The sequence below is a fragment of the Sprattus sprattus genome, assembly GCF_963457725.1.
Source record: "Sprattus sprattus genome assembly, chromosome: 11".
Lineage (NCBI taxonomy): Eukaryota > Metazoa > Chordata > Actinopteri > Clupeiformes > Clupeidae > Sprattus > Sprattus sprattus.
Window position 1 is genome coordinate 11,173,845 of NC_137909.1, and position 15,188 is coordinate 11,189,032.

The window sequence follows — 15,188 nt, forward strand, 5'->3', positions numbered from 1 at the left end:
AGAGAGAGAGAGAGAGAGAGAGAGAGAGAGAGAGAGAGAGAGAGAGAGAGAGAGAGAGAAAGAGAGAGAGAGAAAGAAATAGAGAGAGAAAGAGAGAGAGAGTGAAAGAGACATGGGGGAAAGAAAGCAAGGGAAGAGAGAGATAGAGGGAGAAATAGAGGGAGGAGGGAAAGAGAGACTGAAGGCAAAGGAGAAGCAAGACAGTGACAAAGCAATAGAGGGAAAGAGAGAGTGAAAGAGAGAATATGAAAGAGTGAGTGGAAGAGAGAGAGAAGGTAATAAAATAACAGCTGCGTGCAGAAGCAATCTTTTCTACGATGTGCTGCAGGAGCAATTTGAGGGCAATAAAGAATATGTGGGAGATTAATTGAAAATCCAATCCAGATTAAAAAAACATTACACTCCCCTGTCTCGCTCTCTCCCCCTCTGTTTCGCCAACGCATCAGGGATCTACGTCTGCGTGATATTAAAGTGGAGTGGCTGATACGCCGTTAATGAAACACGACTCTGTTATGTTGGTGAGACCGGGTCAGGTCTCCTTATGTTTCCAGTTCATACAGATGCACACCACTCATGCTTTGATCATTCACTCCTGCTCTGAAATACGTCATGTGAGGGTTAAGGGTGCTTCATAGTAACAGCAAATTCCTTTCACAAGAGTCATGAAAACATAACCTTTGCTGTCTACTTGCGCTCTCTTGGGGAAAATAGCTACCTCATTTATCATCTGCATCCAGGTCTACTTTCATCTTTATACTATACTCGTTCAGAGGGGAGTCACAGGGAAGACGTAGGGTTTTAATGAGTGGTGTGTGTGTGTGTGTGTGTGTGCGTATGTGTGTGTGGGGAGGGGGGGGGGGGGGTTGCAACAGCATGTACGCTCAGGATGTTCCTTCAGCTCCACGCTGCACCGCCTGCCTGTGACAGCAACAACCTCACCGTCAGCACAGCCCCTATAGAAACGAAGCGGACATTTGCAGAAATAAAGGTCCTGCTGAACAACCCTCTGGGAGGCGCATGAAAGCGAGAGAAAAAAAATCAATGCGATGGAAAAGATTGTTTTTCTGCTTAAGCTTTGCTGGAAGAAAGAAAGAAAGATAAAGAGATGGAAGCAGATAGTGAGAGCGTGAGAAAGAGGTGATATTGAGTTGACACTGGAGGGACTCACTCGTATAACTGAGAAGGTGAGAAGGGTGTTGTTGTTGTTTGGCTGTTAGATTGTTGCTGTTGTTCAGTGGTGATTCAAAATCGTTTAGTGATGACAGGGCAAACCATAGTGGTAAATGGGGGCTGTCAGAACCTCACTAACTGGGCTAATTGCTCTGGGAACAGGAGAACTCCTCCAGATCATTATAAGGAACTTCTGGACATAATGGCTCTCTCTCTCTCTCACGCACACACACACACACACACACACACACACACACACACTCTGCACCTGCCTTCAAACACAACGATTACCCACAGAAAAGTCTACCTCTTTCACACCAATCTACCACAGACCTAAACCATAAGAAAGACAAACGTGGCTGACCTTTCAAAACAGAGAGAGATAGCATGCTATTCACAAGCTTTCAAATGAATGTCATTTGGACACCAATTTCATCAAGAATGACATGCGCTGCCTTTGATAAATGCTTCTGCATCTTTGTTTACTCTTGCTACATAACAACACCCACAACCAACCTAGCCACCCGTGCTTTAGGGAGTGTGTGTCTGTGCGTTGGCAGCTGTAATACCATTAGAGGCAAACAAAGACGGACAGGCCTGCTCCTCCCCGACATCTGCCTCAGAGCCCTGTGTGGTGTGTGTGAACGGCACAGCGCCGCACGGTAAGACAACAGTGCAGAGGTCTTAATGGCTGCAGCGTAATTAGCCAGTGTCTCCAATCCTCACATGTGAAGCTAAGCATCTTACAGGCCTAATCCCTGCAGCGCTCCAGCTCACACAGCTAGCACGTCACTCCACTGGTCTTGTGTGTGTGTGTGTGTGTAGGTGTGTGTGTGTGTGTGTGTAGTTGTGTGTGTGTGTGTGTGTAGGTGTGTGTGTGTGTGTGTGTGTAGGTGTGTGTGTGTGCGTGTGTGTGTGTGTGCGTGTGTGTATGATTAGCTTCTGCTCACACGGCTATTAATTCATTGATCTTGTGTGTGTGTGTTACTGCTCACACTGATAACGCATCACTCCAATGATCGCCTGTGTGTGTGTGTATCCACACGCAAGTGTGTGTCTTTATGTTAGTGTTACAGGCCTGGTATTTGTTGCTCTGTGCTTTTGTTTGTTTGCCTCTGTTTCAGGTACCCTAGGTCTCACCTGTGCCTGCAGCTCCGTATTTCAACAAGCCCATTGCGCTAGCTGTGGATGCTAGTGATGCTGGAGCTGTATTGCTGAAGGACGATATTCATGGGGTGTTTCAGCTGTACCGCTTCTGGTTCATACAGATCATAATCACTTAGTTTCTATTAACAGTGTGAGAGGCTCCAGACAGCAATGTGAGTGTATTTTAACATGGGGATATGGTTTCCATTCTTTTGGGGTACGAAGGGTGGGGGTGTTACAAGCCTGGTATTTGTCTCTCTGTGCTTTTGCTTGTTTGTTTGTTTCAGGTACCTTGGGTCTTACCTGCAATCACTTATGATTACCTGCAGGTGTCAAATGCCTTTAAGACCTGGCCACACACACACACACACACACACACACACACACACACACACACACACACCTACCCGCTTCTCTTGTATACTTATACTATGGTTTTCATGTTCTCATTGTGTTGCCTTCCCATAAGCCAGGGTTGTAGCATTTCATACTGCTCACACTGCTAGCATGTCATGCCACTGATCTTCTGTGTGTGTGTGTGTGTGTGTGTGTGTGTGTGTGTGTGTGTGTGTGTGTGTGTGTGTGTGCGTGTGCGTGTGCGTGTTTGTGTGCGTGTGTCACTGTTCACACAGCTTGCATGTCACTGATCTTCACTAGCAGCCCAGTACATACATCTCTAACATAGAAAATGAACTTAACACTGTGGACAAGGAAGTGTGGCTTTGTTTGTTTGAATGAGTGATGTAGATACTGGGTTTGTTGGATGTGGGTTGTGTAGAGTGTGTCTGTGTGTGTGTGTGTGTGTGTGTGTGTGTGTGTGTATGTGCATGCATACATATGTGTGTGTGTGCATGCATGCATGCGTGCATGTGTGTGTATGTGCATGTGTGTGTTTGGCTGCCCTTGGCCAGTGAGTGATGGTGCCAGTGACAGATGGAAATCTGGGGAGACTCACCAGGCCTGGGTCTTCCTTTTGGGCACGCTCTGTCGCATCCACTTCGAGTGAGGGGTCAGGTGGTAGATCAGCTGTTTGCAGATTTTATCAGAGGACTTCACGGCGTCTGCCTCCTGCGCACAGACACACACACACACACACACACACACACATGCACGAAAACACACACATGCATACACCCACACACACATACACACACACACACAAACACAGAAAGATACACACTAATAAATGTCTTATGTCTTATAAAATGCCAGTTTCCAAAAACTGTTGAGAGGGCTTTTATTTTTTAACACGATTTCTGAAATGTGAGTCTGGTTTGGGTACTTCTGGACACAAGTGTGTGTTTCTGGATGTGAGCCTCAGACTGCAGGCGGTGCTCAAACTGGCGCTGATATCAGACATTCCTGCCCCAGGCCCTTGTGTCTCTTCTCATCTCCTTCTTGAACCTCAAACGAGTCCAAGTGTTCTCTTTCTCTCTACTTCAGAGTTACCCTTAACTCTTATACTGAAAAACACTGTGACACTACTCATTTTTTATGCGACCATGAACATTTCACTCTACATGTTCTCCAGTACAGCTTGCAAGGGCACCTGATGCACAGGAATCAATGGTTTCAAGTATCAGGAAATCAAAAGCTTGTAATTTTGTAATTGTAATTATGTTCATCGCAGCTCAAGGACAGTAGGCACAGCACAACACCTCTGTGTAAAAGACAACTAAGTCTACCTGGCTCCAGTCATGAATACTATTTTTATTCCTGGCCTCACAGAGGCACAATAAGAAGAGGTGAAAGCTTGAAAGCTGCCTAATCTCTGCCGTTTATGCCACCCGAAAAACAAACGGTGCACTATGCTGTTCAGTATCCAAGGCTCCTCTGCTCTCTCCCTACGCACCAGAGTCGCCTGCAGAGCATGGAGAATGGAGAAACCCTTCAGCCTCTCTTTCTCAGTCAGTATCTCTAACAGGATTGGGACAAACAGAGCAGAGAAAACCTAATTAAAGTTACTGCACGACAAACACTGCCTGGTCAATGCACAGTGAGCAAGGGAGAGAAAGAGAGAGAGAGAGAGAGAGAGAGAGAGAGAGAGAGAAAGAGAGAGAGGGAGAGAGAAAGAAAAAGAGAAAGAAAAGGAAAAAGGAAAAGATGAAGCTGTGGACAATCACTCAGAGCGATTAACCATCCCAGCCCACTGTCCCCTGGAGCTTCAAACGCCCCCACTCACCCTGCCCCCCCCCCCCCCCATCCCACCCTCCGTCTAGAACAGAGGATCTCTGCTTTACCATTCAGCACATACATACAGACACAGAGAGAACATGACAGGCTGGGTGTTACATAAAGGCTTCCAGGAATCCACTGCCTTTCTGCTAACTGCACTGGGAAACAAGCTGCTCTGCACATCATAGAGCTCAGTATATATACATCCTGCCTCTGAACGACTCCTGCAGGAGCTGTGCTTTCACGCTCTTGTGGTGCTTCAAAGACAGACATGTTATAAAAGTCTACAGAACGTTTATCTGCATTATACTAACAAATTAAGTCATTGTTTCCTCGAGCACTATCTTCTAGCCTTTGTTCTCATAATGCAATATACCAGCTAGCTAATTAGCGGTGCAGGCATTTGATTGGTAGTCCTGGCAGGGTTGCTGGAGGGCTATTTGCTTGCTTTGGTCTTAGCTGTTAACCCATGAGTTTGCTGACAGAGAGAGACAGAGAGAAAGCAAGAAAGAGAGAGAGAGAGAGAGGGAGGAGACCCTCCTCAGATAGAAGAGCAGGAGCATCAGCAGCAGTACTCATGTTACCTGAGACCAGGGAACTCTTGAAGGGGATGAGGTGAAGTCTCATGTCGGCCGCCTAGGAGTCAACACCCTCCTCTCTCCTGTCAGACATTAGCTATCTCCTTTCTCTTAGGCGTTAGCGATTTCTTCCTGTTCAGATGTTAGCTACCTTTTCTTCAAACCTTTGTTCGTTACCTACTCTTACTCAGGCATTATCAACATTCTCTTGTTCAGACGGAACCATCCACCTTCTCTAGTTCGGAAAATACGGCACAAGCCACCTGTTCTTGCTCAGACGTTAGGAACCAACCTTCTCTTGTTTAGACAATAGCCTCTTTCTCTTGTTCAGACATTAGCAAACTCTACTTTCTAAGGTGCTAGCAATTTCCTCTCACTAAATTCCCTTTCCGTTGACACTGGGACGAGTGCCAAACCTCTCAGCTGAGATTCTTCACCAGAGGGCTCCCCCATCAACATACCCCAGCCTTTCCCAGCCTGTTGTCCAAGATTAATGTGACTACCGAGGGGATTTGCAAATTGTCAGCAAAGCACTGCATTTCATTCTTCAAGTGGGAGTCCTGCTCCGACCGAGGAGACCTACCTAATGGTTCCGGCCCACATCTGCTTCTTATCTGTTCTACGATCAGCAGCTATGTAGGGCTTCTGTTCACTGTGATGTGCGAAGGGGGTAGGGGGATGTCTCTGATTCTGTATGGCTTTGAGGGCTTTCTGCAGGCTCCACTCAAACAAGGCTTCCCCAAGCAGTAAGCTCCCTGACACTTTGCAGTTCTTTCCTCAGCGAGCAGACATGGGGACTTTATACTGTGAAATCCTTGTGGGTAATCCCTATACACTATCCACGCAGAACCTAACTGTGGAACTGTGGAATAATAACCACAGGAAGCACCATCCGTTTGAAGCTTGTGTTATTATGGGATGGACCAGACTGCTCTGAGCATACATGACTAATTAGTTGCTCGTTATGAATGCAGTGAGGGAGGATGATAAGGCAAGTTTTGCTATTTTCCTATTCTGTGGCACAGGAAAGGTCATCCGTATCGCTGGCCAATGAGTCTGACACTACCCTCAAAATGAATTTACTCACTGGCTTTGTACACACAACGCATATGAAATATATGAAATATATGCGATACACAAGGACACAGCCAGGCAGGCATGCTGTTGGAGGCAGTGGTGGGGTCATAGATGTGTGACTCACAGTGGAACTGTGGACCTAACTGTGGAATAATGACCACAGAAAGCACCATCCGTTTGAAGCTTGAAGCGACTACCTCAGAATCCAATGCTGAACCGACTACCTCAGGAATCAATGTTGAACCGACTACCTCAGGAGCCAGCGCTGAACCGACTACCTCAGGAATTCTGAACCGACTACCTCAGGAATCAATGCTGAACCGACTACCTCAGGAATTCTGAACCGACTACCTCAGGAATCAATGCTGAAGCGACTACCTCAGGAGCCAGCGCTGAGTCAGGCACCACAGAGGCCTCTTCATATTTCACACAGCTAAGTGACCTCTACTGAAATGGTGGGGGGGGCGGGTCCAGTTTCACTTGCCCTCAAAACCAGCAGACATCTGTAACTTCACTCTGCATCCCCACAGCAGAGAGGAGAGAGTGGGATAGCCAGGGATAACATTCCCCCTCTTCCTGTGCTCTCCCCTGCAATTCTGTCAGGGTTAGCAAAAGTAGAGGGGACATTCTACAGAAGTTCTGGCAGTACGTTTTAGTTGGCAGTTCAGTTCTGGAGAAGGGAGAGAGGGGACATGGAGTAGTGTACCATACTGGTAGTTCTGGTACGGTTGGCTATAGTCTCCTATAGTTTTGTTCGGGTGGCTAAAGGAGAGAGGGTAGCCTACTGCAGTTCTGTCAGAGGTGGTGAAGGAAGGGAAGTTAGTCTGATGTCTATTGTATCGTGTGAGTAGCAATGGCTGACTTACCCTTTTTGGACAATGCATGTCCCGTGCTAAGCTTAGGAGGAGCTCATGGGAGATAGGATCCACCAGGTTAAGGAAGGCAGCGTTCTTATACAAAATGTCATTGAGAGAAGTGCCCTCCAGTCCCAAGTCCTAGGGAGACAGAGAGAGAGAGACAGACAGAAAGACAGAGAGAGATAGAGAGAGAGAGAGAGAGAGACAAACACAGAGAGAGAAAAAAAAAAACAGAAAGAATGAGACTGACAAATGTTCCTCTGTTAGATTCTACACATTAAATACTGTCAATCAGAATGATACTTTAATCAGCTCAAATTAGTCACAGACTTACTGTAGAGTGGCAAGTTTCACCTTATAAGCCCTTCCTGCATGGACTTTGGGAAAAATTGGACATAATTATGAAGGGGGCATGTGTACAATCAGCAGTAATGAGGACGATCACTAAACTTAGAAGCCAGTGAAGCGGCTTAGTTCACATTCTCAGAGATAGCGCCACAGCCCAGGACCCCCTTAGCTCCGTATGTGGGCAGACAAAGTTGAAAGCCATGCAGCTTATTAGCTGGGCTTAGGCTGCTAAGATCTCTGTTCCGTCTCCGCTTCTGAATCCCATCCTTTTCTTCTCGGTTTTGTTCTTTTTCTCTTGCTTCCGCCCACAGATAGCAAAAGGCGAGGCAGGCAAGCTGGATGTGCCAACCAGTTAAATAAAACAGGGGAGAGAGAGTGAGCGGGAGATAGAGAGAGCGAGAGAGAGAGTGAGAGAGAGAGTGAGAGAGAGATAGAGCGAGTGAGAGATAGAGTGAGAGAGAGCGATAGAGAGAGAGTGGGAGAGGGAAAGAGAGAGAGAGCGAGAGAGTGATAGAGAGAGATAGAGAGAGAGAGAGTGGGAGAGGGAAAGAGAGAGAGAGCGAGAGAGGGTGAATGAAAGATCCCCCAGAGGATGGGGTTTCTTGTCTGATCCGCTGGCGTGAGCTATTTGTAGTGACAGAGCACATGCAGGAAGGCAGAGGGAGCCGTGGCTGCAGGTGAAATGCTGTCAGGGTGCGAGCGGGGAAGCAGCAGGCCGGATCAGCATCCGCCCGTGTTTCAGACAACGCTGCCAGATACATCAAATGGCTTTAAACACACACACACACACACACACACACACACACACACACACACACACACACCCCTGTCACACACTCACACAGGCACACAAACACAAGCAGATGCAAACCAAACACACACACACACACACAATGCCTAAAGCTGATGTTGACAGTCGAAAAACACACGTGTGGCTGGTCTGGGAACACACACTGACAGTCAGTAGGCAGCCTGAAAGCGAGAGCTTACTGTCAAAAACAGGAAGGAATTTAAGGGAGAACAGAAAAGGCTCCACGATGGGGAATGGATTAAATCTTCTTAATTGTTTTTGTGTTTTAATTCATCTTTCAGGCTAGGCCTGGGCTGCTGCGTGGCTGAAGGCTGCTGGGTAAACTCGCTATGACGGAGGGTCATACAGGGCCATCCCAGAGAAACACTTGCTCTAAAAAACTCTATATGGCGCTAGAATGGGTTTGGCCCAAATCCTGGCTCTAGCCTGTAACTGGCTGGGAACCTGCCTGGAACTGGTGCTGATCTGGCAGATTGGTGTGGGATTCCTGGTCCAGGGTGGGCTGGAGGGGTCAGGGTCAGGGTCAGAGCTGCTCTGCTGCTGCCTCCGACTTCACAGGAAAACTCCCATCAGCACTTTCTGCTCGGGCGGGCAGGCCGGCAGGCGGGCAGGCCGGCTGGAAACTGATTTATCATGCCCGCGCTCCGGGATTCCCTGACACATTGGCACTGCCGGCCTTCCCCTCTCTCTGCCCAGACCGAGAATCCATCACAGGGAGCCTGCCAGCCCCTTAACCACACAGAGGAGCGCTGATGGATTACATAACCTTTTCAGATTCTGATTGATTTCTCTTATATAGCACCACACAAACACACACACACACACACACACACACACACACACACACACACACCACACACCACACACCACACACCACACACCACACACACACACACACACACACACACACACACACACACACACACACACAGGTGCTTTCCTTCCAGTGTCTTCATCAGATGCATACACAGTGAATAAATACTTATAGTCCAGGCAAAATAGCGTTTTACGACAGACTAATTGTAATAGAATTTTTTTGAGCATAGATCATTTCTATGAGGTGTCCAGAACAACATACTAAAAGTCCTAAGAAATCCAAGTTGAGGAAATATGTTTAATTCTCATCAATCTGAGATGTGTGCTAATAATGCATGGTAAAAATATGCCTCAAAATTTATTTTTTTTCCTTTACTCCTATCAAAATGAAACTTTACACAATGAAAGTACCCATGAAAAGTAACATTTTTTGTATTACAAGTTTCTTTTGAAATTAATTTGAATATGCACATGAGCTCCACACTTATTGAATATGTCCATAGGCAGAAACACCATTCATATGTATGACAAATACATCGGCCAAATCTTCATCCTATCATCCTACTGCCAATGGGAGATGGCAATGTTGCTTTTAGACTGGCCTCCAACCTGAAAACTGCCTGGCTTGGTAGTACCTGCCAGGGGTATGGTGTTTCTGACTATGCAATCAGGACATATTCAATAAGTGTGACGCTCATGTGCATATTCAAATTCATTTCAAAAGAAACTTGTAATACAAAAAAAGTTACTTTTTATGTATACTTTTACTATGTAAAGTTTTACTGTGGTAGGAGTAAAGGAAAAAATTAAGCCCATTGGGTGTATTTTGGGCATATTCGATTAGTGTATAGCTCATTTGCATATTCAAATTCATTTTCAAAGAAACTTGTAATACAAAAAATGTCAATGTTCATGGGTACTTTCATTGTGTAAAGTTTTATTTTGATAGGAGTAAAGGAAAAAAATATTTTTTTGAGGTGTATTTTTGCCATGCATTATTAGCACACATCTCAGATTGATGAGAATTAAACATATTTCCTCAACTTGGATTTCTTAGGACTTTTAGTATGTTGTTCTGGACACCTCATAGAAATGATCTATGCTGAAAAAAATTCTATTACAATTAATTCCATTTTTGGCTCCAAAATGGGCTATTTTGCCTGGACTATTAGTGAAGCACACAAAAATCACAATTGAAGCCATAACCCTCAAAAGTGTATCCATTCATACACCCTCTCGATGCACAGTGCACTGCACATGTCAGACACTGTGCAAAGCCTGACCAATATATGAAGCCATGGGGCTTACCAAAAGAGGATGCAAGCTTATTTATAAGAGTGCAGGATTGTTCTGTCTTATCTGTTTGATGGATGTGAAATGACAAAGTCATAATCCTTTAGAAAGCACTCATTTAATTAGATGAAAGGGAGGGGAGAAAGACAGAGGGGGGAAAGAGAGAGAGAGAGAAACAATAAGAGAAAAAGATAGAGAGAATGAGAATGAGAGTGAGCGAGTCAGACAGATCTGAGGATTAACTTGTGGGATGATGGGGAGCTTTTCATGTTCCAAAATATATTACTTTGAACACGAATGACAAAAAAAGATCAGTCCCCCACCTTCACCTTAATCTCTCCTCTGAACGCTGAAAGTTGTCTTTTGACCCAGAAGACTTCATCAGCCTCCACACAGCGCCTCAGATGGTAAACCTGCTACTGAAAAAGTGTTTCAAACTCCTGGAATACTTGACATGCTTGACATGCTCGGTGCTACGGCCTCTGATATTAAACCCAGCCTCCAGAGGGTTCATGAGGGTCGTGAGGTTGGCACTCCAGTAGTCGAGGTAATTCCAGGTCAAACCTGAGCTTCAGACCTTAAACTTGGCGCTACAGCTGTTTCACACATTACAAACCTGGAGCTACAGCTGCAGATGTTCAAGGTATAGTCTGCGGATTGATGATATTTGAGGTCAATAGCCAGATGACACCCCTTGGCTCCATGTTCCAGAAGCACCGTGTTGATTCGTACAAGCCACTTTGTTTGTTTCCCTTTTACAGAGACAGGGCTGTTTAGGAAGACCCAGGTTTTTTGGGGAGCGCACACAGAACGGAAAGCTAGTGGACCCTGCGGAGCAATTAGCTGAATTTGATGAAAAATAATTTTGGTTTAAAATCGCGGACTACACCATTAAACCTGCCTCCACACCTTCAGACATTAAACCTACATGACAGGGCAGCCTGCTGGCAGGGAGTGTTGTTGAGATGCAGATGAGGCGACTGAAATCCTTATTAGTGTAGATGTTTGGGAAGCAGTTTCATGTCATCTCAGTTGTCAGCACCCTGGGTGCTGCGAACACTGAGTTCCTCACAGAGGCTTAACTCCTGCCTGCGGTGCTGCTGGTTACCAGACAAAACAGCCTCAGAATTAATGAACTTCATTAAGCCTGAGGAAGACTCGAGGCACGAGAGAGTGAGAGAGAAACACACACACACACTAACACACACAACTTCAGGAACTCCAGGTGACTTAACTCCATCCCTTCATTTCCAGAGAAGAGCCTTTGCAGCTCAGAGCAAAAAAAACCACTAACACCACACACACTTTGCCCTTTTACATAACCATCCAGCGAAAGCTATTCTAAGATAGGCTAGAGACGAACACGTTTAGGGAGCTATGCAACTGACATGCGATGCAAAGCCAACTCAGCTGAAGACAGCACTCACAGGCATCCCTCACTGTCTGCTCCCAGAGATCCTACACCACCCTGCCACCACACCACGCAACACAGCTGCGGTATGCTTACATACCATCCCTCAGAGAGATATAATGCACATCATAGACCACTTCACCTCTCACAGAAGGACATGTTATCCAATCGTTTTGAATAATTCACACAGAGCAGACTCCAGATCCAGACAATAATCCATTCCCCTCCCTTCGACAACACAGCAATCAGGACTTTCATCCAGTTTCTCTGCATATGCTGGCTTTGCTGTCTCTGATCATGGGAATCTAGAGATTATGGCACAGCCTTTGCAACAAAATGCAGATCATAGTGACCTTTAGCTTTTCGCTCAACCAAACACACCTGGTTCATCTCACAGTGTACTCAACTCAAACTGTCTGCTTCTCTGATGCTTAGAGGATGTTTGGCATTCGCTGAAAATAACCAGTTATCTGCTCTGTCTCTGTACTCTCAATACGACCTGATGGCGTATACATGCAGCAGACGCTCACACACTATTTTAAGTAGAGGAGGCAGTCGGCATCTCACATCAGGGCCTTCTCTTAGTCAAATTGAGCAAATTTGATCTCAGACAGTCGTGGCCAGTGGACTGGTTCTGGCAGCAGGGCAAACCTCTTCCGCTGTATCAGTAGTGGGCAGGTAAAGGTTCTCAAATCCCACATAAGGCCTGAAGGCTCACTTACTATCGCCGTCAAACTCCACCTTCCCACCAGTGCTCTGGGAGTGTGGGTACAGTGGGAGATTAAGGAGAGGAATGCTGAATGCATAATGAAAGTGCTTTCCCTGATACGATCAGCGCTCAGGAGATCTGAGTCAGGCTTCTGTCCAAACACACTGCCATTACTGGTACGCTGTGCATATGTATTTCTACTCACAGTACTACTGGTATACTGAGTCTGCACACCCACCCCACTAACAATACTGGTATACTGTGTGTGCGTATGCAGACCCACTCACAATACTGGTATACTGTTGCTGCTGGAGTTGGTTTCCACTATGGGGTAAAGCCCCGGTGTCTGTGGAAAACCTCTGACTATTTTTGTCTCCATCTCTGAGGCTGAACTGGGGCCATGGCTCAAACTGCCTGAGCTCGGCCCTGGTGTGGGGCAGGGCCAAATCGGGGCTAAACTAAGGACTTTTGGAATGGAAAAAATGCAACAATAAAATCTGAGAATTTTTAAAACAGATAGGAATCATTAGGTTAGGTTGCAAAGCAACAGATATTACTTATTTTGTATTTGTAAAGAAAAACTACCTACAGATAAATAAAAAATCGCAAAAGAATCAAGGACACTGTTTCCAACAATTTCATGACATGTAATTTAACTTATTTTACATGTACTCGCGTGACCATTGCTTAGCATTATTTAGAAGTTTCTAGCATTGATTGACAACTCGCAATGGTAACAGAAGGCCAAAGCTATTCACCTGTGCTGAAACCCAAGGGGTGGCTTGGGCTGGCCCTAATCTTTAGTGGATAAAGGCCATGTGTGTGCAAATGTAGTCCCACTCACAATACTGGTACACTGTGCAAATGTAGTCCCACTCACAATACTGGTACACTGTGCAAATGTAGTCCCACTCATTGTTCTGGTAAATGTAGTCCCACTCACAGTTCTGGGTATAGTGTGTCTAAATATGCGTCCACACTAACAGTACTGATATACTGAGTCTGCAAACCCACCCCACTCGCAACCCTGGTACACTGTGCATATATGCAATCCCAGTCACAATATGGGGCATAGTGTGTGTCCGTATAATGGCGGCTGACTCAGCTGCTTCCAGGGAACCCTGCTACATAGACAAGATAGATTCCCCATAAGGGCTAATGTTTCATGCCCCGAGCATGATGAATGGTGCTGACGTACAGAAGTGTTAACGGCATAACAGGAGGTACGTTTGCCTGCGCACATACATGTGTGTGTGAGGGAGAAAGAGAGGTTGTTTGGGAGTGCATGTGCATACAGTATGTTAATGCGTATGTATGTGTCTGTGTGTGTGTCTGCACATTTGTACGTGTGTGTGTGGGGGGGGGGGGATGTGGATGTGGATGTAAGTGTAGTAGGAAAAGACGTCTTTCTTCCAGTCACTCATAAATAACGTGCTCTAGTTCCTTGCTGCATCACACTATTTGTGCATTATTACGATGCAGCCATCTAGATGTAACAGGGTGCATTTGCTGCACTCAGCTACACTGCAGAAGTACATTTGGTGACTTGACTGATTAACTGTGCATTTCATTAAAAGCATGGCATCTCACAGACTCACAGACAACCCACAGAGAGACAACAGACAGACAAACCCACAGACACACATCAGACAAACCCACAGACAGACAAACCCACAGACACACAACAGACAAACCCACAGACAGACAAACTCACAGACACACAGCAGACCAACCCCCTTCTGTCTATACCTCAGAAGGCAAGTCTGGCATGTCAGCAGAGACAGCATCCAGAGGATGTTATGTGCCCTGATTAGGACAGTCTTCCCAATGTCTGGCCTTTTCTCTGAACACGGCTGAGTCTGTCAGCTGCCAGCTATATGCTGGGAGCTTTATGCCAATCCAATTAGGGGGTTTAGGCCGGGAGACTGGCTTTCGGCCACCGTCTCATGCAACCAAGCCATCAGCACAAATCCATACTCACGAGACAAGTCTCTAAGTCCGCTATAAAAATTATGTCAAATGCATTTCGACTGGCTATCTATCCTTAAAAACAGATAATCATTGAATGGCTATTTATTTAAGACTTGCAAATGTAAGTTCTTGTGTGTGCAAAAGATGATTCTGTCTTCACAAATGATCCACCAATAATGACAGCACGATTCAAAATCTATGCCTCCAAAATTCATGGGAATAGTCTGATGTAACGGTGCAACCTGTAACCAGAATAAACTTCAAGACAATAGCAACTACATAATATTCCCACGATAATTACACCTATGACAGTACTTCTCTAACATGTGGAAAATTAAGAGAAACATCTAGAGAGTTTATGCGGGTTCCTTGTGGTGTTTAAATTACCTTTCTCAATAATTTCAGCACATCCTCTGCCTGATTAACCTTCTGTTCCCGAAGCAGCCTCTGAATGTCCCGGACCCAAGTTACCCTCCTCACATAGGGGCTGTCGTTACTGTTTCTCCGCAGCATCCCCGGAAGCTTCTCCGACTTCAGCATCAGGGATGTGAACAGAAAGTCCCCGCCGCCTCGGCTCTCGTTGCGCTCGGCATCCCCCGAGCTGGCGTGGCGCTTGCGCCCCTTCCTGAAAAAACTGGCTTGACTGTCCAGACTTCTCTGCCTCGTCAATTTGGAGCCCATGTTTTTATTACCCTCCGTTGAATACCGTTTAGGAGTGTGATGCTGAGGTAAACTGTCACTAAGTCTCAGAGTACACGTCCATGTTCCCAGTGAAGTTCCTGTAATTGTAAGATACTTTACATAGATATTCACATTCTTACTACGT

At 45.9% G+C, this 15,188-nt stretch overlaps 1 protein-coding gene across 1 annotated transcript in view; it reads right to left on the bottom strand.

Annotated features, from left to right (window-relative positions):
- lrrc75bb (leucine rich repeat containing 75Bb) overlaps positions 1-15,043 on the bottom strand; it is a gene marked incomplete at both ends in the record, with an annotated part of 29,811 nt that extends 14,768 nt beyond the window's left edge. Inside the window, 3 exons of the mRNA XM_080847463.1 lie at positions 3,272-3,384; positions 7,013-7,141; positions 14,750-15,043. Of these exons, the coding sequence (XP_080703589.1) occupies positions 3,272-3,384; positions 7,013-7,141; positions 14,750-15,043 (536 nt within the window). The remainder of the gene's footprint in view (positions 1-3,271; positions 3,385-7,012; positions 7,142-14,749) is intronic.
- Positions 15,044-15,188: the final 145 nt, after the last annotated feature.